This window comes from Cervus elaphus, chromosome 22 (genome assembly GCF_910594005.1).
Source record: "Cervus elaphus chromosome 22, mCerEla1.1, whole genome shotgun sequence".
Taxonomy (NCBI): domain Eukaryota; kingdom Metazoa; phylum Chordata; class Mammalia; order Artiodactyla; family Cervidae; genus Cervus; species Cervus elaphus.
The window spans coordinates 8,047,812-8,073,674 of record NC_057836.1 but is presented as its reverse complement, the minus strand read 5'-3'; the positions used below and the strand labels follow the sequence as shown (position 1 = coordinate 8,073,674).

The 25,863-nt window shown below is 48.8% G+C and overlaps 1 protein-coding gene and 1 long non-coding RNA gene across 2 annotated transcripts; one reads left to right on the top strand and one right to left on the bottom strand.

Annotated features, from left to right (window-relative positions):
* The first annotated feature begins 582 nt into the window (after positions 1 to 582).
* On the top strand, positions 583 to 4,129 carry MCHR1 (melanin concentrating hormone receptor 1). Its single transcript, XM_043882496.1, has 2 exons — positions 583 to 1,046; positions 2,272 to 4,129. The coding sequence occupies exons 1-2, from the start codon at positions 773 to 775 to the stop codon at positions 3,249 to 3,251; spliced, it is 1,254 nt and encodes a 417-aa protein (XP_043738431.1). The 5' UTR covers positions 583 to 772; the 3' UTR covers positions 3,252 to 4,129.
* A 12,902-nt stretch (positions 4,130 to 17,031) lies between these two features.
* On the bottom strand, positions 17,032 to 23,303 carry LOC122679827. Its single transcript, XR_006336554.1, has 3 exons — positions 23,126 to 23,303; positions 18,641 to 18,737; positions 17,032 to 17,517 (listed from the first exon to the last, which is right to left on the bottom strand). It is a non-coding gene; the product is annotated as an uncharacterized LOC122679827 (long non-coding RNA).
* Between the last annotated feature and the right edge of the window lie 2,560 nt (positions 23,304 to 25,863).

Genomic DNA, 25,863 nt, shown 5'->3' with positions numbered 1-25,863 from the left:
TCGGGTTCGATCCCTGGGTGGGGAAGATCCGCTGGAGGAGAGCATGGCAACCAACTCCAGTATTCTTGCCTGGAGCATCCCACGGATAGAAGAGCCTGGTGGGCTACAGTCCATGGGGTCGCAAAGAGTTAGACATGAATGAAGTGATTGAACAAGGATCTCTTTGGGGGTCTTTGCTCTGAACTTCGTTTCAAGGAGTTCCAGGTAAACCCTCAAGGACCTCAGAGCATTTAGAAAACTAAAACCTCTATAAGCCTGGCCCCTGCTGATCCCAGGGAAGAAGGGAGTTTGTCCTCTTCTGGTCCCAAGTCCCTGGGCATCACCAACTCAGGGTGACCTGAGTCACCTCTGAGCGCCAGCCAAATGGCCACAGCTTGGAATCCATGGGGCGCTGGGAAGGGACCTTGGGTGGCCTGGAGGTGGGCATGCCAGTGGTCCAAGCCTTCCCTCCCCAAGCTCCCAGCACAGCCACCCCAGCCCCTGCCCCGCGGCCCAGGCCCAGGCTACCAGGGGTGAGGGGCCGAGCCTGGCTGCCTTCCTCCTCCACAGGGAGGCAGCCCATTGCCTCTGGAGAGACTGGAGGCTCGCGGGCAGCCAGCAGCACCCCTGGTGGCACAGGAGACACGGCCCCAAGTGAAGGAGTGAAGGAAGCCCGGTCCCCGATGGGGCTGACCTGCCGGCTGGGCTCTGCAGGCAGTCGGAAGCCGGAGCTGCGGCGCAGGACCGAAGAGGTTAACGCGCATCTGCCTCCGAATGTTAATGTGTCTAGGTGATGTCAGTGGGAGCCGGGGAAGGAGGGTGGGGAGAGCGGCGGGGATCGCAGGCGGCAGAGACTGCCGGGCGGCCCGAGGAAGACCCCCCTTCCGGACTGCGGGGCTCCGGGGGCCCGGGCTCGGTATTCGCGCGGGAGGCTGCGGCAACCTGCGTGGGCGGACGGGCGAGCTGGCACCCGCGGCGCGGCGGGATGGACCTGGAAGCCTCGCTGCTGCCCACCGGCCCCAATGCCAGCAACACCTCGGAGAGCCCGGATAACCTCACCGCGGCCGGTGAGACGCGCTGGAGGGCGGTCTTCCCTCCTCTGCGCCGCCGAGGGTGGGAAACGGGAAGGTTTCACCTCCGAGCTAAACTGCTTGTGAAACTTTATGCCAGTTCTTGGGAATGAGATGGGCAGTCTGCCCTCCCGGAGGGGCAGGGAAGAAGGGGACTACGGGGAGGACGGGGCAGGGGCAAAGGCATGCTAGGAAGTGGCCTCGCATGGTGGCCAGCCGCGAGGGTGGCAGGGGAGGGCTGCTGAGGAGTTCCAAAGATGCTTTGCCGGAAAAATTGCAGGCTAGAAAAGCAAGAGAAACTGGAGGGCTGTATGTAGGGAGATGGCTGGAAGCTCACTCATTCACCGATCCCCTTGGTTTTCTCACTTGAACTACGTGATCTGGTGGGGTTTGAAACATCCTTACTGCCTCCTCCCCCAAAGAGGCGTGAGAAGGAATAACTCCCAGAGATGCGAGGGGATTAACTTTGCTGGTGAAAGATGCTTCCTGACATTTCTAGCGCTGAGATGCCCTGGAATTCTAGCTTCGAAGGGGAAGAGAAGGAAGAAAACAGAGGAAAGGTTTGCATGGAGAAAATTCTCGGGTGGCTGGGCTGCGGCACACAGCTTCAGTCTAGTCACTCTGAAAGCCCAGGCTCAGAAGATAGGGACCCAGAAGAGAGGAGGGCTGTGGGCCTGATGGCCAAAAGCCTCCACGAGACAGTCACACACAGAGATCCCCAGGAGTCAGCACACGGCTTCCAACCAGTGACTCCTAAAATGAAATGAGCTGGGCTGCAAATAGGAAACAAGGAAACACATGCTGGCGCCCACACATGCACACACGTTCGTGTCCTGCTGGCTATTTCGATAACGTTTCCTGGTGAAGCCCCGAGGCCCACAGAACCGTTCTCTGCAGACAGCTGTGGTTCTTGACTCTGTGTCTTCTGAGAAAACGCAGGAGGCAAAGGGACTGGTCCTTTAATGAACAGGTGGTGCGGGAGACTCTGGTGGGATTGAGCAGGGAGCCGGTGCAGGAGGGCATGGGGTTAGGTTTAGCAGCCGTGTGGGCAGGGAGGATGGCAGGGAAGATTCCAGATGAAAGATGGGCCCTGAGCTGATATGGCAGGTGGATGGAGAGGTGGGCAGGTGTGTGGCTGGAGGCTGAGCATGCCAGTAGGAGTTCTGCCCTCGGAGAGCAGAGTCCATGTCAAACGGTAGACCCTTGCTCCTTCTGTCCCCAGAGCTGCCTCCTCGCACAGGGAGCATCTCCTACATCAACATCATCATGCCTTCAGTGTTTGGTACCATCTGCCTCCTGGGCATTGTCGGGAACTCCACAGTCATCTTCGCGGTGGTGAAGAAGTCCAAGCTGCACTGGTTCAGCAATGTCCCCGACATCTTCATCATCAACCTCTCGGTGGTGGACCTCCTCTTCCTCCTGGGCATGCCCTTCATGATCCACCAGCTCATGGGCAATGGGGTCTGGCACTTTGGCGAGACCATGTGCACCCTCATCACGGCCATGGACGCCAACAGTCAGTTCACCAGCACCTACATCCTGACCGCCATGGCCATTGACCGCTACCTGGCCACCGTCCACCCCATCTCCTCCACCAAGTTCCGGAAGCCCTCTGTGGCCACCCTGGTGATCTGCCTCCTGTGGGCCCTGTCCTTCATCAGTATCACCCCCGTGTGGCTCTATGCCAGGCTGATCCCCTTCCCAGGGGGCACCGTGGGCTGCGGCATCCGCCTGCCCAACCCAGACACTGACCTCTACTGGTTCACCCTGTACCAGTTTTTCCTGGCCTTTGCCCTGCCCTTCGTGGTCATCACGGCCGCCTACGTGAGGATCCTGCAGCGCATGACATCCTCCGTGGCCCCCGCCTCTCAACGCAGCATCCGGCTGCGGACAAAGAGGGTGACCCGCACGGCCATCGCCATCTGCCTGGTCTTCTTCGTGTGCTGGGCGCCCTACTACGTGCTTCAGCTGACCCAGCTATCCCTCAGCCGCCCGACGCTCACTTTTGTCTACCTGTACAACGCAGCCATCAGCTTGGGCTATGCCAACAGCTGCCTCAATCCCTTTGTGTACATCGTGCTCTGTGAGACGTTCCGGAAACGCCTGGTCCTGTCGGTGAAGCCTGCGGCCCAGGGGCAGCTCCGCGCTGTCAGCAATGCCCAGACAGCTGATGAGGAGAGGACAGAAAGCAAGGGCGCCTGACGCTTCCCCCTGCCACCCTGGGCACCTTCACTTCAGGACTCCACAGCAGACCGTGGGGAGAGACGCTGAGAGCAACCCAAGACTGCTCTGGGAGGTTGTAGGGAGGCGGGGTGGGGAGCGGTGGTCACAGACCACTGGGGAGGCTTGGCGCCAGGTTTGGGGGCTCCAAGCATCAGAAATCTCCTTCCGAGAGCTGGATGGACCTTCGGGTTGAACAGACACTGAGCAGGAAGACTGGTTTAAGTGTTCACTACACCTGCTAGCTCCCAAATGTCTTTTTCCCAAGAGGAGAAGCAGAAGGCTTCTGGCCAGATTTGTTTAAGATCAGGCAGGGCTCAGGTGTGCGCCGCGGTACGGCACAGGGCCCTGGGGAGATGGGAGAGGTGATAGAGCCTCAACGCCCTCTCCTGTCTCTCACGGGTAGGACGGAAGGCAACCTTTCTCCCAAGCTGGAGGATGATGAAGAATAAAGCATGCGGGCTCTCCAGATTCGAGCATCCTGTGTCAATTTCCCTTTATCTCTAGGCAATGCATGTTTCTTTGGGGGGTGGGGATGGGGCTGTGAGCCCACAGGGGTAAAAGCCCAATTTAGTAGGAGATCCACTACCAGGGAACGACAAGGCTATCTTGGGTGGGTGCAGGTGGGGGCTTTGAAATTAAGAAAAATGGGGAGGGGCAAGGGGGCTTTGCAGCTGTGAGGATATTGTCTCCATGGGGTGCATTTGTCAGTCACCAGATCCAGAGTGACACCCATCAGGGTCCTGCACGTTCAGGGTTCATTCTGAGGCCTGGAGCTTTGGACATCAGCTTTTTGCTCCAGCCCTGTCTCTCTGAAGTTAAAAAGAAAAAAAACAAATAAAGGAAAATCTCCACCCACATCTCTCTGGATGCTCCTGTATAATTGCTTGGGCCTGGGGGTTGCGGGGGAAGCGGTGAGGGTGGGTGGCCAAATAGGGAAGGAGGGGTCTCTTGGCTGTGGAATCCAGACCTTGGTTCAGGCTGCATTGTAGGAAGCAAGAAGAAGGGGATCTGCTTGTCTAAACCCACAGAGAAGATGACACAAATGGAATTACTGTGAATTCATTAAACGGAAATTTCGCTGCCAGGCTTGTTCTCGGACTCAGCTTCCCATCTTCTGCTCAGAAGCACTTGGTTGTTACCATTGCCAGCTGTAACGAGTCCCACCCACCACCTCCTCCGCTGAGTCACAAGTTGCAGGGCTGGCTTCTTGGGGCAGCCTGAACCTGAGCCTGCCTCTTGCTGCAGCTGCGAAGATCGTGAGCCACGTTGAGTAGGAAGATTACAGATGGGGCCGCTGGGCGGCAGCCAAGGATGCTGCGTCTCAGCTTCTTCAAGAGAGAAGCCCGGAGCCAGGCGTCCTGCAGGAAGACGTGGATGAGACAGTGGGAGCAAACTGTGACTCCTGATTCATCCAGACACATCCTTAAAGCAGGTGCATCAGCAGAGCCTCTTCTTGGTCCTTATTTTTCACTGCGGAGTTGCAGCAGGTAGCCTGTTTAGCAAACTTCTGGGCAGCTTCTTTGGGTCCTGGGGACCTTTTTCTAATCATTAGTATTAGTATTTCCCTCTTGCATTCCATTCCACCCAGCTCATGGGGAGTTGGGGTGGTAAGGGGTGGGGATAGTTAGTTTTCCTTACCTTCTAACAGTGGGGTCTTTAGCTGTCACAGGTAAGTTCCACATCTACTTGAGATGTACAAACAACAAGAGAAAAGCAACTCTTCTGGGAGCCTTAAGGCAACCCCTGCCCACTGGTTCTGCAAAAGGAGATTTCCTGTATCTGCTTTGCCTGTGGAAGGCTTCCCTGGGTCTATCTTCCCTACCCCCTCCCCCTCCAAGGAGGAATCTAGGAGAGGAAATAGGTGAGATGGCCTCTCCCAGGAAATGCAGGTGACCAAGGCTACAGGTGGGTGAGCGGGCGGGTGAATGACATGCTGAAAGTCCCAGAGACTCAACGCCATATTGAAAACTGAAGTTGAAGCAAAGTGGGCTGAGACAGGAATGTGAGTGGGTGGTGATGTAGACAGAACTAGGGGAGAGGACTGGGGAGAGGTGAATTCATGGCTGGAGAGGGAAAAGGGGACAGAGAGGTTATCAACAGGGGTGGGGCACCTCTCACCAACACGTCTTTCCCCAGCCCAGTCCAGCAGTCACCTGAACAGACTGGAGTCTACAGCAGTGGTCCAGGCAATGGAAACATCCTGGATTAGAGGGGTGGCAGTGGAGATGGAGAAAGAGGCACATATGTGAGATACGTCTGTAAAGCAGAAGCCACAGGGCCTGGGGTGAGCTGGCTGTGGAGGATGAAGGAGAAATAGAAACTTGGAAGTCACTGGCCTCTAGGGAGATGGGATGGTCTAAGGAAAGAGTGAGTGCAGAGTCAGAAGGAAAGAGCTTGACATTTCCATGCGGAGGTTGAACCGAGAAGGAACAGTCAAGCCAGTAGAGACATCTGTTAAGATGTAAGTAAGAAATGGCCAGAGAAGTAGAAGGAAATCAGAAATTGTGGCACCATAGAAACAAGAGAAGAGTCATTTAAGGAGCAGTGGTTGGCTAGACCAAAGCTGTCCAGGAGGTCAGATGGATGAGGAGGCGTGGAAGGGCCCATTGGATGTTAGATCATGGTGGTCACTGGGGACCACAGCTGGTTGGGGCTGAGGAGTGACCCCGCCTTTTAGAGAAAGCAAATCCTCCCAAGTTTGCTGCAATCCTCGCCACCACTCCCTACTGTCTAAAGCTCGGTCTGAGTCACTTTTGTTTCCCCTGGTTCCTGAAAGTATTTATACTTGCAACACTTGTTCGGGAGCAATAAGTACTATATTGCAGCATACCTATTTATTTATTTTAATTTTTTTTTGGCAGCACCACACAGCTTGTGAGAAGGATCTTAGTTCCCCCACCAGTAATGGAACATGTGACATTGGCAGTGAAAGCACCAAGTCCCAACCACTGGACTGCCAGGGAATTCCCTGGCAACATAATTTTAAAAAGGTGACTTTTTAATTTCTGCTAGACACAGAAAGCATACAATTTAACCATGTTCGTTGGTAATTATATTACTTTTCCTATCCTGTCCTCCATGAAGCTCCATAGGTTGCTCCAGGTTCTTTCCCTTCTGTGATTGATTGCAACTGACTTACAAGCCCTGCCTCTGCCCTGTGATTTGACCTCTCTGCCCCATGCCTGGGCTTCCTGATGGCTCAGCAGTTAAGAATCCACCTGCCAATGCAGAAGATGAGAGTTCGGTCCCTGGGTCAGGAAGATCCCCTGGCGAAGGACAGTAGCTCCCCACTCCAGTATTCTTGCCTGGGAAATCCCATAGACAGAGGAACCTCTAAGGCTACAGTCCAAAAGGTCGCAAAGAGTCAGATACAACTAAGCAACTGAGCATGCACACATACTCCGGTGCCTGCCTGAATCCTACCCACCTTCTACTCCAGCTCAGTTCCCTACTTCCCCACAAAGCCTTCCCAACCCTCTCCAGCCTGCAATGAGTCAGTCATTCTCTGGGCTCCTATAAAACTTCCAAGTTATGCCACTTATTAGGTGATTAATCTTGCTCTATGTCGACTTGAAATATTGCACAGTGTGAGGGTTGCGAGTCACATTTTATTGGGGGGCAAAACGAGGGCTGCAGCCTGTAGACAGCACTTCAGTTAGCTCTGAGGAGTTGCTCCAGAGAGGCAGGGGAGGGTTAGTATATATGTAATTTTGGTAAAGGGGGAATATATGCACAGTGCAATCACAGCACATATGTTTTGCAGAAGCTTTCTGCTGGTCATGAGGAGCAGTCATCATCATGAAGGATTTTAGCGCTTTTCTAGATATGAGGAGGTACAAGATTTAGGCTCATAAAATCAGCTTCTGAACATATCTAACTCCCTGAAGACCCTCCATCAGCCCAACAGAGAGTGCCTCATCTCTGCTCTGCACTTTGAACTCCTTTCAGGGGTTGTTGAAAATCAGCAGCTGCAGCAGCACATGATTTAATTCTTGTAGAGGTGGATGGCAAGTGCCCATGGCAAGTGCCAATTTGTAGCTGACGTATTGAATTAAAATTTATTATAAAAGGGTAGCCTTATATATCCTTTTAAAAAATGAAAATTCCCAAGTCTTAGAGTTAAGCAATGAGTCTTCCATATTATAAAGCTATTTATAACAGTAATTAAAGTAGTGGTAACATTTTACCTTTATAAAAATGTCACAGAATTCAAATCACAGCTTGAATCCTCAATGATGCAAGTGTCTTACACAGTGAAGGCTTGGTCAGTTTTAAGATAAAATTCCTCCATCTTCCAGAATGTCTCACAAAAGAGCTGAATATACCTCTGTGAGGACAGAAGGCAAGGATCCTAGCTTTGTGAATTGTCTCTTGCGAATTGTCTCGTGCGAATCCTAAAGCTGATCATAATCAATCAATCCTAATCAATTAACAGCAAATCCTAATCAATCAATGGAAAGTAGCTTAATGAGAAGACCAATAAGGTCGTCCACTTTGAATATGGAAAATGCAAAATTGTGTTTCCCTTCTATCTGTGTGTTTCCTTAAGAAACAGGTTTTGAAAAATCAAAACAAAAACAGAACCTAAGCAGAAGTCCGCTGTGGGGAATTCTAGAAAACATTTTGCTTCCTTGACTAAAGGAAACAGATCAGGTTGGTAGCATCTGGGCTCTTCCTCCTTTCTCCCTGCCTTGAATGCAGGTGCAGAAACTGGAGCTGCAGCCACTCTCTTGGAATCATGAAGTGACAAGTATGAGAATGCAAACCAATACTCTAAGGTTGATGGGTCAGGAAGACCAAGAGAATATGGGTCCCTGAGGGCATCAATGACTTGCTGAACCAACATCAACCTCCAGGTTTCTAGGTGTGCAAGAAAATAAATCCCTATTTGGTTAAGCAACTGTTCTGTTAACCCTCCTGATAATGTCCTAAGCTTCCAACCTAAATCTTCCTGGTTTAGGAATTCCAGACCCCACCCTAGCTCCACAGATGGAACCCAATTGGCTTTAACCAGTCACTATCCCATCTCCCTGTTCACAGTGGTTCATTCAGGGGAGGTGAGAACAACCAATGGGAAGTAAGAAGTCATTAGCCAGGACTTCTGGGAAGGAAAGTCTTTATTCTTCTCTGTTTGGAGCTCCTGAACAGAGTAGCTCCCAATCCCCCTCCCCCCCAACCCACCTAGACCTGATCTAGGAAGCACATGTCTCCACGAGCTGCCAGAAGCCACCTTGGGGTAAGTGAAGTGAAGTGAAGTGGCTCAGTCGTGTCCAACTCTTTGCAACCCCATGGACTGTAGCCTACCAGCTCCTCGGTCCATGGGATTTTCCAGGCAAGAGTACTAGAGTGGGTTGCCATTTCCTTCTCCAGGGGATCTTCCCAACCCAGGGATTGAACCTGGGTCTCCCGCATTGTAGGAAGACGCTTTTACCATCTGAGCTACCAGGGAAGCCCCACCTTGGGGTAAAGCTAGGGTAAAATCTTCCTGAGAATGAAGCCAGTTCAGAAGAATCAGAGCTGAAAGAGAGTGTGAGAATCAGTTCATATTGTTTGGGCCTTGATCAAATCTTACCTGAAGCTAGGATACTCTTGAACTGTTTCATTATAGGAGCCAATAAATTCCCTTTATTTTAACAGCTATTTCAGTTGGGCTTTCTATTATTTGCAAGTAGGAAGTCCTGATAAGAAAGATATGAACATTTTAGTTGTGGCATTTGAACTCTTACTCTCAGCTTGTGGGATCTGATCCCTCATGCTGGACCTAAGATCCAGCACAGCCAAACAAATTTAAAAAAAAAAAGATGAACATTTTAAAGGTTAGGTTGGTGTTGTGGGCTGACTTGTCTTTGCCCAAAATTCATATGTGGAGACCCTAACCCATGTGACTGTATTTGTACATGGGGCCTTGGGAGGTAATTATGTTTATTTTTTTAAATTTGTATTTATTTATTTGGCTCTGTTGGGTCTTATGCCGTGCAGGATCTTTCATTGCAGTGCACTGACTCTCTAGCTGTGGCTCTCGGACTCAGTAATTGTGGCACATTGGCTTCGTTGCTCCAAGGCATGTGGGATCTTAGTTCCCTGACAAGGGATGGAACCTGAGTCCCCTACATTGCAAGGTGGATTCTTAACCACTGGACCCCAGGGAAGTCCTCGTGATTATGTGTAGATGAGGTCATGAGGGTGGGGCTTTCATGAGATGATTAGTGCCATGATGAGACTCTTTCTCTCCACTGCACATACCAAGGAGAGGCCATGTGAGGACGGATGCAGTGAGAAGGCAGCCATTTACAAACCAGGAGAAGAGTTCTCACCAGGAAATAAATCAGCCAGCACTTTGATCTTGGACTTCCAGCCTCCAGAGCTGTGAGAAATAAATTGTCTGTTGTTTAAGCCACCAAGTCTATGGTGTTTTGTTTTAGCAGCCCAAGCTAAGACAATTGGTAAGAGCCTTTTTAGTTCTAAATGGCAAATATCCAACTCAACTGATGTGATCAAAAAACTCTGGCCTAGTTAGTGGAAAAGGTCAGGGCTTGCTAAGCTTTCAGTCATGAATGGCTCCAACAGCTCAAGCTCTGTCCTCAGGACAGACTCTCCCTTTCTGTCTTCCCCACACCCTCTCTCTCTCCATTGCTTGGCTCAGTTTTCCTCTCTGTTACCTCCTTCTCAAGTGATGTCCCTAGTGTAGTAGCAAAGATGACCACCAGCAGTTGTGTGAACTTGTATTGTCCTCACAGGCAGCAACTACAGGATATTAGCCAGGACTTCCTGCCGCTTGACATGTTCTTGCCAACTTTCCCTCCAACATCTGTTTCGAAACTTGAAAAAGCTTCTGAATGGTCCCCTGTGAGTTACCCACCTTCCCCTTCCACCCAACCAAGCATGAGCTCTAGGAACATGGAATACTCTTATTGGCTGGAATAGGTCACATGTTCACCCAAGTGGGGTTATGTCACTGGCAGGCCCATTCTGTGTATATGTGTGTGTTTTAGTTCCAAAAAGAAAGAGAATTTATATCACCTTAAGTAGAAAGAAGTGTGATGAGCAAACAAAGATGCTAGACATCCCACCAGGAAGGGTCTCAGTAATTAGAAAGGGTGGTGTGGAAAAGAGAATGGACAAAGGACAGGCAGGGGAATCAAAGAAGATTGAGAGGACAGCCAGGAAACCAGGTGATTACTGTGGAGAATTCTGCACAGGAAAGAATCTTTAACCTTGAATCTGATGAAAACTCTGTATCCTTCCCCCTGAGTGCACATTGGCACATGAACATAAAACACAGCAAATAAGTCTGGAAGGTTTATAATCTCCTCTCCAGTACCCAAGGAGGAATCCTGGTGATGTAGGAATCTGGGTATCTGACAGCCAAGTCAGACAGAAGACCCCAGACTGTCAGACCCCCACTGTCAGAACAAAAACAGGAAGGACCTGCTAAGGACAGGACAGAATCTTAGGGACCTTCACCTTGCAGGGCTGGGCAGAAGAAGAGAAACCAGTAGAGGAACTTGGGGATCAGCTGGAGCGATAAGAGGACAACCTGGAGATCTTGGCATCCTGGAAGTCAATGGAAAGGACAGTTTCCAAGACAAAATGAGTAACAGCACCAGATGCTGCAGAGAGGTCAAGTTGAGGGCTGAAAATGATGTGTCATGGGTTGAATGTTGTCTTCCAAAAAGGTATGTCCAAGTCTTAACCCTCAACACCTAAGATTTTAACCTTTTCTGGGTCTTTGAAGATATGCAGATGTAACTAACTTAAGGATCTCAGGATGAGATGATCCTGAACTCAGGGTAGGTCCTAAACCCTGTGAGTGATGTCCTTGGGTTTTTGTTTTGGTCTTCATGCTGCACTGGGTCTTCACTACTGCTTGTTGCAGTGAGTGCGGGATACTCTCTAGTTGCAGTGCATGGCCTGCTCATTGGAATGGCTTCTCTTGTTATGGAGCAAAAGCTTTAGCACAGGAGTGGGCAGGCTTTAGTAGTTGGGCTCTTGGGCTCCAGAACAAGGGCTCAGTAATTATGGCACATGGACTTAGTGGCCCTGAGGCATGTGGAATCTTCCCACATCAGGGACTGAATCCGTGTCCCCTGCCTTGGCAGGTGGATTCTTATCCACTGGACCACCAGGGAAGTCCTAAATTATGTTTCATAAAAATATCATTTGTTCTACAGATTCAGTGCAATCCCTATTAAATTGTTGTTTTAGTCACTCAGTTGTTTCCAACTCTTTTGTGATCCCCTGGACTATATAGCCCACCAGGCTCCTCTGTCCATGGGATTTCCCAGGTGAGAATACTGGAGCAGGTTGCCATTTCCTTCTCTATGTCCTTGGGTTTTTATCAAAAGAGGGAGATTTTAGACACAGAGATACACAGAGGGCAAGCATGTGAAGCCTGAGGCAGAGACTAGAGTGATGCATCATGAGCCAAGGGACAGAAAGACTGGGAGAGAGGCGTGGGATGTCTTCTCCCTTGGAAGGTCCTGGAAGGAACCTATCCTGTCCAACAACTTGATTTTGAGTTTTGGGGCCTTCAGAACTGTAAGAGAATAAATTTCTCTCTCTTTTTTGTTGTTTTCAGCTATCCCTTGTCCCAGCAGGCCTAGGAGAGGAATCCAGGGCTTGGATTTAGAAGTAGAGAGGTTGTTGGTTGATCTTGGTGGGTTCTGAAACATTAGGAACAACTCTCCCAGGATATTTTGACCATGGCAGGGAGGACAGCTATGGCAGAAACAAAAGCAATGTCATTTGAAGAAAAGGTCTTAAAAAAAAAAAAACAAACCGCTAATGAAAAAGTTGGTCCAAAATCAACAGGGTTGAAAGGACAGAACTCAGAACTTCAGGCGGGAGAAATTCATATAGGCCTCATTGTATAAGCAGGTGGACTGGGGAAATGCCAGTTGAAAGACATTCAGGTGCTTTCTCGGGTAATCTCCCTCTTCTTCTGCCTGAAGAGGCTTAGGAATGCAAAGAGGAAAAGGAAGTGCTCAGCTCTGAACATCCAAAAATATATTCCTGAGTGTAAAACAAGGGAATAACCTTGAAAGCCAATCTTTGCCCAGAAAGAAAAGGATGTTCTAAATAATGGAAGCAGGCATTAAGATACTCAGACAGGTCTGGTGGGTGGCCTAGTCACCCAGAGTTGTGTCCTGAGCCTGGAGAGAAGCAAGTCAGGGTATGATGCAGTGGGCATGGCCCCAGGACAACTGTGCAGAAAGACAGGGGCCAGGACGTAGGAGGTCCCACACGTGGTCTAAGTCCTCCTTCTGGCCAAAGCCAGGAGTTGAGGGGACAGCTGAAAGCACTTGTCCCTTGACTCTTTTTCTATTTGAATCCCTGGGAGGAGATCCATATCGGGTGAGACCTGGGTGCAGCAGGTCAGGGGGGAAAAGAGCCACATGGAGGAGGGGAATGGCCAGATGAATGACCTGCTCCCCACGGCTGCAGGCGTCCTGAAATAACTCGGGTCTGGCAAGGAGATGTGGAGGGGCTGAAGGGCCTGGGGGCCCTTAGGGTCTCAGGGCAGGATCCCTCCTGGGATCTTCCTGCTGGTCCAGTGGTGAAGACTCTGCGCTTCCAATGCAGGGGGTTGGGGTTCAATCTCTGGTCGGGGAACTGGGATCCCACATACCGGATGATGTGGCCAAGTTTTAAAATTTATACATGTATAAAAAAGAGAGTGATTATTCTTGTGGGGGCCCCCGTGCACAGGGCAAGCTTCCGGCAATAGGTGTCAGGGCACTCCAGAAGGCCCTCGGGTGACCACTCTGTGGACCCAGCCACCACCAACACGGACAGTGGCAGCAGAAAAAGAAGAGGAACTTAAAAGGACTGAGCACATAGCCTAAGAGACTGAGTCAGCCACTGGAGACAAATTAAGCTGGAAGACGCTGTGGTACCATGAATCGGCAAATTAGGGTTCCTTCCTACTTCCCCGCAGGGGAGCAGGGGCTCATCAACTCAGTCACAGGAAACTGAGAAGCTGCGTTTGTCGGGGCATTTTTTTCTTTAATATTAATCTGTGCTCCTGCTCCCCAGGCCACGGTCACCCTGGCAGGGCTCCAGAGGCTGGGAGCAATGTTTCTGTGGTTGCTGGAGAGGGTGGGGGCAGGGCTTGAGGCAGAGGGTTCTTGGGGGTCTGGAATGTGGAGATGAAATGTGTGTATGAGTGGAGCACGATTCCCCAGGGAATCTCCGGGGATGGCTGCCTCTGGGGGAGGATGTAGGAAAATCAAATTCAAGAGTACAAATCAGTACTGTCACATGCCCTGGAGGCTAAGGAGAAGCACCAGGTGAGAGAGAGACCTGGGCTGTTGGATTTTAAAAGTGACAGTCTGAGAGCCTGCCCCTCGATTCACTTAATCCTCCCCGAAGCACTAGGTGTTTGTACAAAACACAAGCAAAATCCAGAGGCACCATTTCCCCATGTTTGTGTTCTAAGGCTGGGGTTCACACCAGGTCAGAAGCCACAGCTGGTTTGGATCAGAACCTCCACATCCCGTGTGTCCCCACTTAGCCCACTGCCTGAATAAGGGAAAAAGGGACAGGTGATGCTGGTAGGTCACGTCCCCATTGACCCTTTTGCTTTGTTGTTGTTGTTGTTTAGTTGCTAAGTTGTGTCTGACTCTTTTGTGACTCCGTGGATTGTAGCCTGCCAGCCTCCTCTGTCCATGAGATTTTCCCAGGCAAGAATACTGGAGTGGGTTGCCATATCCTTCTCCAGGGGATCCTCCTGACCCAGGGGTCGAACCTGCATCTCCTGCATTGGCAGGTGAATTCTTTACCATCTGAGCCACCAGGGAAGCCCTGACCCCTTTGCTTAGGGGGAGATTTAAAGTTGGCTGCCATCTCATCCTAGAGGAGCCAGGCAGTTGCCTGGTTTGGTTCTCTAAATTGTCTCCTGGGTTTGGGGGTGAGAATGTGAGCCTGAGACCCAGGCAGAAGCCTGTTCATATTCCTGCATGGAGATCTTGGGCAAAGCATTTAAACCTTGGAGCCTTATGGAGATGATAATTCCCACCTTACTGAGCGGTTAAAAGGTTCAGAGGAGGGTGTGTACACCGTGTGTCTAGCATTGATGCAGGAACAGGTGAAAGTAGTTTAACTGAATTCTGCCATCCATCGTCTGCCACCCCCTCTCCCAGCTCTAACCCAATCAGCACATTCAGGGTTAAATACCCTGAAGGAAGCAGAGCAAAGTGACTCAGAACCGGAAATTGGTTTAAGGGGCCAGCTCAAGCAAGCTTCCCCTGACCTTGACCTTTGGAGATCTTAAAGAAACAAAAATTTAGAAAACCTTTCCTTGTGAAGGGAAAAGAACAGTCTCCTTGGGGGCTCAGTCCACCTGGCATCTCTGCGGGCCCCATTACATCAGGGTCTTGGGCGACATACCCAGGGCATCTGTCCACTGTGGGAATGGGGCCCGACTGCCTTGCCTATAGAGGACCGCTGAGAATCACAGCGGGTCAGTGACGGGGAGTCACTGTCAGAAACTGCGCACTGATCTCAATAAAAGGACACCAACTCTGTCTTTCTTAAGTGATATTGAGGGAGAAGAGCTCCTGCCAGGTTCAGAGGAAAGAAACCCGCTCCTGGCAGCAGGGGAATGGGGTTGCCACAGCAACCAGCTACTTCCCAAGTCCACTCATTATATGGTTTTTGAATTTGACTTCCTCCTGTGTATACATCTTGCAGTGCCATTCCCCATCTTGCCACCAACTTACCCCCTTGGGCTTCTCCCCTCCCTTCAAGACCTGTCCCTGGGATGGAACAGTATTTACTTAGTTTGCCTGTGCCGCAGGAAGGGGGTCACCTTCCAGGGCCCAAGAGTGGGCTCTTGTCTAACATTTGGAAATGAGTGGTCTGAGGAGACACATGCTGACCAACCAAGAGACTTTACTGTGAGGAGCACCGGGGCGGAGAGCAGGAGGGTGAGGGAACCCAGGAGGACTGCTCTGCCACGTGCGGCTCACAGTCTTGGGGTTTTATGGTAACGGGATTAGCTTCCAGGTTGTATCTGGTCTATCATTCTGACTCATGTCCTTCCTGGCGGTGCACGCATAGCTCAGTCAAGATGGAGTCCATCGAGGAGGATTCTGGGAAGTTGGTAGGACACGTGGTGTCTCCTTTTGACCTTTCCCAAATTCTTCCAGTTGGTGGTGGTTTGTTAGTTCCGTGTTTCTTACAAGGACCTCCTGTTATAAAATAACTCATGCAAATGGTTACTGTGGTGTCTGGCCAGGGTGGGCAGTTTCCGTCACTGTTCCCCTAACACATTGGGAAGAGCCCCCTCTTCCTCTGTGGCCAACTGGTCAACTTCCTTGGGCAGCAGTTTGGCAGATGGGAAGTACATACCCTTTGACTTTTTAGCTCGGGGGGTTTAACCCTGGCATTGCAGCACTGTCTGTAGTCACTCCAAACTGGAAGCCACCTTTGTATCACTGGTTAAATATCAGCTGTGGCTTGAGAGTGCTATGTGGGTGTAGGAACAGCAAGCCAGATTCTAGGGCCCCTGTGGGAAGATGTACTGTAGTTGTTTAGTTTCTAAGTCACGTCCAACTCTCTGCAACCCCACGGACTGCAGCTCGCCAGGCTCCTCTGTCCATGGGATTTCCCAGGCAAGAATACTGGAGTGGGTTGCCATTTCCTTCTCATAGTTAAGTTCAAAAGGCCAGTTGTTCAAACTCATAGAAACAGAAAGTAGAATGGTGATTGTGGGGACTGGGGGAGGGATAAATGGGGAGATAAGAGTTTCAGTTCTGGAGACCGGCTGCACATCAACCTGAATGTACTTAACCCGACTGAACTGTCCACTTAGGAATGGTTAAGGTGGTAAATTTGATGGTATGTGGATTTCACCACAATTTTAAAGAAAAGCAAGTTGCAGAACAGAATGAATAGCTATAGCATGATCTTGTTAGCGTGCCTTTTTAAAGTGTTCGGAATTATGGAAGGTGACAAAATAAGCTATCAGTTGTTACTTTTTCTTGCTGCACCAGGTCTTTGTTATGCTGCATGGGCTCCAGAGCTCAAGGGCTTAGTAGTTGTCACACGTGGGCATGGTTGCCCTGCAGCATGTGGGGTCTTAGTTTCTGGACTAGGGATCAAGCCCACATCCTGTGCGATGGAAGTCTTATTCTCAACCACTGGACTGCCAGGGAAGTCCCTCACTGGTTACTTTTACAGTTGGAAGAAACTGAGGGGAAAAAAGATATTACTTTTCATTTATTCCTTTCTGCAGAGTTTCTGCAAAGTTTAAATATATATAAAATTAGGATCTATTATTTTTATACTTTCAACAAGTCAGTACAAACAAGGTGATGATATTCAGATACCTGGTCTCTAGAAAGCAGGCATTAATTCAATAGATGTTTATTGAGATGCTGTGCCAAGTACAAGGGTCCAAGGGAGAGTGAGAAGACGGGATAGTCTCTGCCCTTGTGGGATTTACACTCCTCCAGAGACAGTCCTGACCATGGCTGGTGACTGACATGAGCTGTGATAAAGAGCAAGGGTGTGCTTTCCCCATATGGTCATTTCATCTCACACCTTTGAGGAGGTGACATTTAAGCTGAGACATGAAGGATAAAAAGGAACCAGCCCGGAGGAAAGAGGAAAGGGCATCCAGGCACAGAAGCGAGAGTGCAAAGATCCAGATGGACCAAAAGAGAAGGTCAGCATGTCAGAAACAGGAAGCAGAGGGCGAGGACTTCGCTCCCAGGGAAAGGCACGGCAGGAGTCTAAGTGGGAGAGTGATGAGATCGGTTTATGTTTTAGAACCATCACCGTGACTGCTGGGGTTGGAGACGGGGCAAGAGTGGCAGCTGACAGACAAGATAATGATGCCTTTATTAGCTTCCTGCTGAATGACATTGATGAGGATTTTGGTTTTAGACGAGGCCTGAAAATTGCAGGTAATGACTGGAAGAGGTTAGAAGGGTGCACATTTTAAATGGCTCTTAAGTGCAGACAACCGATGACATTATTGTCTTCTCCGAGCTTGCGGACAGGAGGGTTGCAGCTGGCTCTTCTTGCTCTCAGGAGCCTGTGAGTCCGTGGGATCCAGTCAAGTGCAGGTTCTCATGTGGCAGGTCAGGCCAGAAGGGGCCTGAAATTCTGCATTTCTGGCCAGTTCCCAGGAGATGCCAAACCAGGTGCCACACTTGGAAGAGCAGTTTATGAAGGACTTTCATTTTCAAAGTTGCTGTAATGTTCAAATTCCTTTTTAAAAAGCAGGCTTTGCTTTGTGCTGGAAAATAATAACAGTTATCAAGGCTCTCAATCAAGGCTCTTAATAACAGTTAAAAGGCTCTTAAAACCACCTGCTTGAGACGGTTACCAACAAAGCAGAGGAACAGATGAGAAAGGGCAGTCTCTGGCTAGGCCACCAGGAGGAGGGCAAGGCCACCCAGCCATCAGCTCACCTCCTCCCTGATGAAACTCTTGGCTCCGGTGCAAAACAAAGAAGCAGCAACATTTAAGTGAACATTGTGTGCATGTGCCTGCTCAGTCCTGTTCAACTCTTCTGTGACCCCACGGACTGTAGCCCACCAGGCTCCTCTGTCCATGGAATTTTCCAGGCAGGAATACTGGAGTGGGCTGCCATTTCCTTCTCCAGGTGATCATCCGTGCCCAGAGATCAAAACTGAATCTCTTGCATCTCCTGCATTGGCAGGCGGATTCTTTACCACCTGGGAAGCCTCTGAGGCCAGATTGCTTGGGTTAAAAAATCTCAGTTCTGTCACTCCCTAGCTTTGTAAACTTGGACACATTGCTTAAGCTCCCCGATCCTCAGTTTCTTCCTTTGAAAAATGGAGATAATAATAGCTAAGAGGATTAAATGAGTTCTTGGGCTCATAGTGTCTTTACCTGCAAAATGGGTATTTAATATTCCTGGGTTCACAGAGTTGGGAAGGTTAAATAATAATAGCTGGTGCTTTAATAGTCTCATTTAGAATGACCAGCATGTAATAAGACTATTAAAGCACCAGCTATTATTATTTGATCCTCCCAACAACTCTGTGAGCCCAGTGATATTAAATACCCATTTTGCAGGTAAAGACACTGAAGTTGGCAAAGATGGCACTCGGCTCTGGGACAGGGACAGCTCTCGGCTTCTCTGCTCTTCCAATAGCTCTCCATTCCAAAGGAGGGACCCTGGGAGAGAGCAGCCATCCAGATGCAGCTGATGCCACCAGAATCCCATTTTCTGTAGCGCCGCTCAGGGGCCCCATGCCACCCCAGGTATCGCAAGCAGACCTGGTCCTCCCTCTGACTTAAAACAGCCGCCCTGTGCAGGAGCTAGAGGCCATGGGGTAAAGGTTCAAGGCGGGTGGGTGCTCAGCCTGCAGCATTCCCAGCTGTTCACTCACCCAGCATCTCTAAGGCAGACAGACCACAAAATGAAACTCAGCCTGCAGGGGCCACGTGAAAACAAGACCACTCTATCCGCCTTCTGCACAGCAGCCTCTGCAAGATGAAAAGAGTTTCTGAGATGAGAAGGCAGGCCGCCTCCATCTATCTTACTTAATCCCGCTGGTTGGATGCAAATTGCTTTCTCATGTTGATGCAAAAGAACGCTGGTGGGTGGAATGCAGCCACTGGGGCTTGCAGCTGAAAGATGGCACGAGGGTGGGCAGCTGCCCTAAAAGGACCCTGGGGCCTCATGTAGGGCAGAGGGCAGCCACCAAGAGCCCTCTCCTCTTCCTCCTCCCTGACTCCCCACCTCGCCTTCCCCTCTACCTCTACTCCCCGTGAGGACTTTGCAGAGTGTGGGAGTCAAGTCAGATTTTTCCTCAGCTTTTGTCTGGGGCAGGAACACCTGGAAGCATTTTGATGGACTAGATTATCTCCTGGAGCAAATGCAAAGCTGGTTCCCAGACCACAGAGGGTCAGCTTCTGGGAGGGGATCCCACAAAAGGCTCCAGGATGGGGAGCCCATGTATATCCCTGAGGCCAGTGGGTTGAAGAGAGCTTAAGTCTAACTCTGGTTGTGTGCGTGCTAAGTCACTTCAGTCGTGTCTGGCTCTTTGCAACCCTATGGACGGTAGCTCGCCAGACTCCTCGGTCCATGGGATTCTCCAAGCAAGAATACTGGAGTGGGTTACCATGCCCTCCTTCAGGGGATCTTCCCAATCCAGAGATTGAACCAAGATCTCCTGTGTCTTCTGCATTCCAGGTGGAATCTTTACCACTGAGCCACTGCAAGCCCCTGATTCTGGGTGCTCGACTCAAATTTGTATTTTACTTGTGTTTATGTTTATGTATGTGTATGTATGTGTTTATGTATGTGTATGTTTATTGGTACTCTCTTCATTATTCAAAGAACTTGAGATGGCTTAGAAAAATGTGTGCAATTTCAGTTCAGCTCAGTTCAGTTCAGTTGCTCAGTCGTGTCCGACTCTTTGTGACCCCATGAACCGCAGCACACCCTGTCTATCACCAACTCCTGGAGTTTACCCAAACTCACGTCCATTGAATTGGTGATGCTGTCTAACCATCTCATCCCCTGTCGTCCCCTTCTCCTCCTGCCCTCAATCTTTCCCAGCACCAGGGTCTTTTCAAATGAGTCAGCTCTTCGCATCAGGTGGCCAAAATATTGGACTTTCAGCTTCAACATCAGTCCCTCCAATGAACACCCAGGACTGATCTCCTTTAGGATGGACTGGTTGGATCTCCTTGCAGTCCAAGGGACTCTCAAGAGTCTTCTTCAACACCACAGTTCAAAAGCATCAATTCTTCTGCACTCAGCTTTCTTTATAGTCCAACTCTCACATCCATACATGACTACTGGAAAAACCATAGCCTTGACTAGACAAACCTTTGTTGACAAAGAAATGTCTCTGCCTTTTAATATGCTGTCTAGGTTGGTCATAACTTTCCTTCCAAGGAGTAAGCATCTTTTGATTTCATGGCTGCAATCACTATCTGCAGTGGTTTTGGAGTCCATAAAAATTAAGTCAGCCACTGTTTCCACTTTTTCCCCATCTATTTGCCATGAAGTGATGGGACTGGATGCCATGACCTTAGTTTTCTAAATGTTGAGCTTCAAGCCAACTTTTTCACTCTCCTCTTTCACTTTCATCAAGAGGCTCTTAAGTTCTTTACTTTCTGCCATAAGGGTGGTGTCATCTGCATATCTGAGGTTATTGATATTTCTCCTGGCAATCTTGATTCCAGCTTGTGCTTCCTCCAGCCCAGCATTTCTCATGATGTATTCTGCATATAAGTTAAATAAGCAGGGTGACAACATATAGCCCTGACGTACTCCTTTTCCTATTTGGAACCAGTGTGTTGTTCCATGTCAGTGGCAAGAATACACAGAAGAACTACACAAAAAAGATCTTCATGACCCAGATAATCATGATGGTGTGATCACTGACCTAGAGCCAGACATCCTGGAATGTGAAGTCAAGATGGCCTTAGGAAGTATCACTACAAACAAAGCTAGTGGAGGTGATGGAATTCCAGTTGAGCTATTTCAAATCCTAAAAGATGATGCTTTTAAAGCGCTGCACTCAATATGTCAGCAAATTTGGAAAACTCAGCAGTGGCCACAGGACTGGAAAAGGTCAGTTTTCATTCCAATCCCAAAGAAAGGCAATGCCAAAGAATGCTCAAACTACCGCACGATTGCACTCATCTCACACGGTGGTAAAGTAACACTCAAAATTCTCCAAGTCAGGCTTCAGCAATATGTGAACTGTGAACTTCCAGATGTTCAAGCTGGTTTTAGAAAAGGCAGAGGAACCAGAGATTAAATTGCCAACATCCACTGGATCATCAAAAAAGCAAGAGAGTTCCAGAAAAACATCTATTTCTGCTTTATTGACCATGCCAGAGCCTTTGACTGTGTGGATCACAATAAACTGTGCAATGTCAAGGAATAAAATAGAAAGCTTTGGGAATTGAAGGGAAGGTAAAAAAATAAAAGGAAAGATGGACTTCTCTGGTGGTTGAGTGGCTAAGACTCTGCGCACCCAGTGCAGGGGGCCCAGGTTTGGTTTGATCCCTGGTCAGGGAACCAGATTCCATATGCCGCAACTAAGAGTTCACACGCCACAATGAAGACCCAGTGCAGCCAGATAAATAAATATAAAAAAAAGAAGAAAGAAAGAAAAGAAAGGGAGGGAAAGCAATGAAAGTAGGAGTAAGACTAGTATCCATAAGTGTGTAATAAATGGTCCTGTACAGTTGCTAACGAGGCCCATAAACTTCATTCTGAGAACCTTAGTCACCAAAGAGTAAGCAACAACCCAACATGTGAACCAGAGTCCATAAGATGGAAAACAAAAACAGGTTTCTCAGGAGAAGTGCCACTTTAACCTTGGTACTGAAACGTGGGAAGATCTTCCATCAGTCTACCTAAAGATGACCTTGAGATGTAGAAGTTGATGGAGGCTTCCAGTGGCACCAAAATGTCATTCAAGAATAATCCTGATATTCATACTGCACTGTTGATAATATCAGAAATTAGAGATAGCCTAAATGTCCATTAAGCACATTAAGGTACAATCAGCCAATGGAGTATTATACAGCTATTACGAAGAAAGAGGAGGGACTTCCCTGGTGGACCAGTAGCTCAGACTCCACAATCCCAATGAAGGAGGCCCAAATTCAATCCCTGGTCAGGGAACTAAATCCCGTACACTACAACTAAGGATTCGTATGCTGCAACTAAGACTCGGTGCAGCCAAATAAATTAAATTTTTTTAAAAAGAAAGAAGAAAAATTTAGGACTTATATGAAACAATCTCCAAAAAATACTGGGAAATGAAAAAAGCAAAGGGTGGAACACTATCTATAGATTTAAAAAAGAGGTAAATGGACTTAAATGTTTGTAATAGAGCCTAGATCACTCCCGAAAGGAATCACAAGAAATTAGTTACAATGCTTACTTTTGGAGGAGGTAACTGTGTGGAGGGCAGTAGAAGTAAGACTCTGACTTTTCTTTTTTTTTTTTTGAGTCTGACTTTTCTTTATTTGACCTTTTGTACTTTCTGAATTTTGTAGCACAGGAGTGTATTACATAGTCAACATCATGAAATAATCCATTAAAAACATGCAAGCAACAATAATCTGAGAGGGGCTCTCTTGCTCTCAATCTATACACTGAGATTTATCTGAGTAATCTATTTAAAATGTAAATAAAAGTTTGTTTGTTCTCTGTGTATACCCCTCCCCTTAACTGCCTCAACTGGCTCAGTACATATTGTGAAATGAATCAGTAATCAGCGGGTGCTTCTAGGCACTCCAGATAAGCTGCTCTTCCTTCTCCCACCTTCTATCTCTGGCGCTGTCTGCCTGACTTCAATCCTGGGGAGCTTCATTTTTTCAGCTTAGCACTTGGATGGATGTTTAAAAAAAAACGACAACCTCCCCCGGTCCCCACCACGTGGGAGTGTCAGCAGACTATTACTGGCCACATGCACCCTAACATGAATGAAAGTGCGAGTGAGGCTGGGGAGCACGGAGAGCTGTGGCTTCTAGTGTGGGCTGGTCCCCAACCAGGTCATCGGGTCACCAGAGGCAAAGGCAGCGGGTAGGGAAGTGGGGGAGAATGCAGGAAGCCCTGCGGGGTGAGCAGAGAGGGAGAGGCAAGAGGGGCCCCTTCGGGAGGTGTAGGTGAGCAGGTGGCACCATGAGGGGGTAGACTGTGCCAGCATGTCCAGTCCTGTCTTTATTCCATTGCCAGCGACATGAGGGCAGAAACTGGCTGGTCCCCCAGATCTTGGAGGCAGCAGATAAAGTGGGTGAGAGAAGGTGAATAAGCAGGGACCAAGGACCCCAGGCCAGCCCTGAAGAAGCTCCAAAGTTGCCCAGTCCCCAGAATCAAGCTCACCAAGGGAACATCCTACCTGTGAACAGAAGTGAGTCTCTTTTGCTGTTTCGCCACAAACCAGCCGCCTGCCCCCCAACCCCACCAACCAAGCAAGGGCTTCAGCCCTTGACTTTATCCTGGAATGTAGAACCAAGGAGGGCCTTGCTTCATTTTGTTTTGTCCTGTTTTGCTGAGGTATACGGACAGGGAAGGAGGAGGGCATCCTGTCACACACACACAGAGTGTGTTCCAAGCACCCCAGGATCCTCCCGACTTATAAGCAAACTTTGGCCCATTAATTGATCCAGATCTTTTTTTCTTAAGGTATTTTGACTTTTAGTCAAACTTCGGTTTAAGTAATGAGTTTCGGAGGAAGAAGAAGTCAAAGGTTGTGTTGTTGTTTTTGGAACACTGATCATTAAACCGTGACAAAGTTGACCAGTACCAGCTTTTTTTCTTTTTTTTATTCCTACACTCTGTACTCCTCCAGAGTCACACCAGAAAGAAGAGACTTTGATGAATTTCTCACTAATCCTTCTCCGCCCATACCCCATCCCCTCGTTGTCCCATCTCCTCCCATGTCTAAGTGAACAGTGTGCAGACAGGAACAGCTTGCCGCCCGCATCCCAGCACCGAGCCGATGCTGTTGTCCTGGGCGCCCCATCCCCAGTGCTGCAGGTGTTGGCTGCTCGTGGCTCACACCTTCTCACTCCTCTAAAGGCTCGCTTTTGACTGAGGAGATGCTGGGAGGTTACAGCCATGCTGAAACCCCTTGCCTTTTCGGGGCAACCACCTCTGTGTGACAATTTATGCTCCAGAGGTCCCAGTGGGGTCAGGCTGAGGCTGGACTTCTTTTTTTAAATTGTTTATTTATTTATTCATTCGTTCATTTTTGACTGTGCTGGATCTTCGTTGCTACATGAGCTTTTCTCTAGTTGCAGCGAGTGGGGGCTACTCTCTAGTTGGGGTGCGAAGGCTTCTCACTTCACTGGCTTCTCTTGTGGAGCACGGGCTCTGGGCACACAGGCTTCAGTGGTTGTGGCATGTGGGCTGAGTTGCCCTGCATGTGGAATCTTCCTGGAACAGGGATCAAACCCTTGTATCCTGCATTGGCCAGCAGACATTTTACCACTGGACCCCCAGGGAAGTCCGAGGCTGGACTTCTGTAAGCCACACCTTTCCCCAGCATGTTGCCCTTAAGGGTTTCTCTTGAGACCCCTTCCTTGATAAATCCCCTGTATGAGCACCACAGTCTCAGGTCTTGCTTCTCTGGGGCTTAACTATGACACTTTCATCTCCTTGCAGTCTTTATAAAAGCATGTGTTTACAGTGATAGGGGCAAAGTAGGTGATTAAATAGTTAATCCTTGTAGGGGATCGTAAGTAAAGAAGAAAGTATGAAAGACCTCTGTAAGTTAATGATCACTTGAGAAAATAGGTTTGCTTAACCACAAAACCGAACAGGCTGGCTTAGAGACAAAACCGTGCAACAGAAGCATGAGACATGCCCCCAAACAAGAAAACAGGGGTGGCATGAAGCCCATATCTAGCCCAGGGAGGTCAGTAAGTTAATGATTCCCAGGACATGCTCTTCTGTAGCACTAAAAACAAAAATATAAGGAAAGGACGACATTATATATATTTGCCGTATTTTCATGTACATTACCATCTTTTTGCTTATTTCCTTTATGCCATGACAACCCCAGTTTGACCATGTAGGGACAACAAAACTCACCCACCGGACGTGGAGGATGAGCTGATGAGGAAAGAGGTGGTCTCCTCCTCCCCACTTTTCTTTTGATTATAAAACTGTAACCCACCCACTCACCTACCCTTGCAGAAAAGAAAAAAAAAAAAACCCAAACTATAGCCCACTAAGGTCTCAGGGTGGCAGCCTTTTGCCCATGGGTTTGTAAGCCTCACAAACATCCTATTTTAATAAATCACTTCTTATCTATCACTGTACATCTCGCTGAATTCTTTCTGCAGTAAAACATAAAGAACTAGAGTGGCTCAGAGCACCCCCGAGAAGCATTTCTGCAGTTTCAAAAGAGTCCCTCTGGGCAGGAGTTTGGCCTTCCTGCTTTTCAACTGAAGACGGTCAACTACAAATCGGCACTTGCCACGGGCACTTGCCATCTACCTCTACAAGGATTCAATCATGTGCTCCTGTAGCTGCTGATTTTCAACACCCCTGAAAGTTCAGGGTAGAGAACAGAAATGAGGCACTTGTGCTTGGGGGAATGATTGGCAGGATAGGTCTTCAGATAGTGAGATATCCTTAGGAGCTGATTTTATGAGCCCAACTCTTGTATCTTCTCATATCTAGAAAAGCACTAAAATCTTTCACGGTGATGACTGTTTCTCAAGACTTAGAAGAAACCTGGGAAAATATGTACTTGATTGTATGTAGTCTCCCTTCATCAAAATCACATATACCCTCCCCCCACCCCCCAACCCCATCTCTTTGGAGCAGTTTCTCAGAGCTATCTGAGGTGTTGTCTACTGGACTGCAGTCCTCATTTTGCCCCAAATAAAACTTAACTCACAACTCTCACTTTATGCATTTTTTTAAGTTGACAGTGTTGACCTTCCACCATGACCTTCCGAGACGGGTCTGGAGTGGGCATGCAGGTGTGGATGTTACTGATCTCAGCATCCCATGTGGTTCCTTCTGCGTCCTGGTGGTGTCAATGGGAAAACCACGCTGACATCTGCATTGGTTTCCAGGGCTGGTGTAACAAAGTATCACAAACTGAGTCACTTAAAACAACAG

Excerpts from the sequence above, each read along its gene's own strand:
- MCHR1 (XM_043882496.1), top strand. The coding sequence starts at position 773 with ATGTCAGTGGGAGCCGGGGAAGGAGGGTGGGGAGAGCGGCGGGGATCG. Across the intron at positions 1,047-2,271 it reads GGATAACCTCACCGCGGCCG|AGCTGCCTCCTCGCACAGGG; the intron begins GTGAGACGCGCT and ends TTCTGTCCCCAG.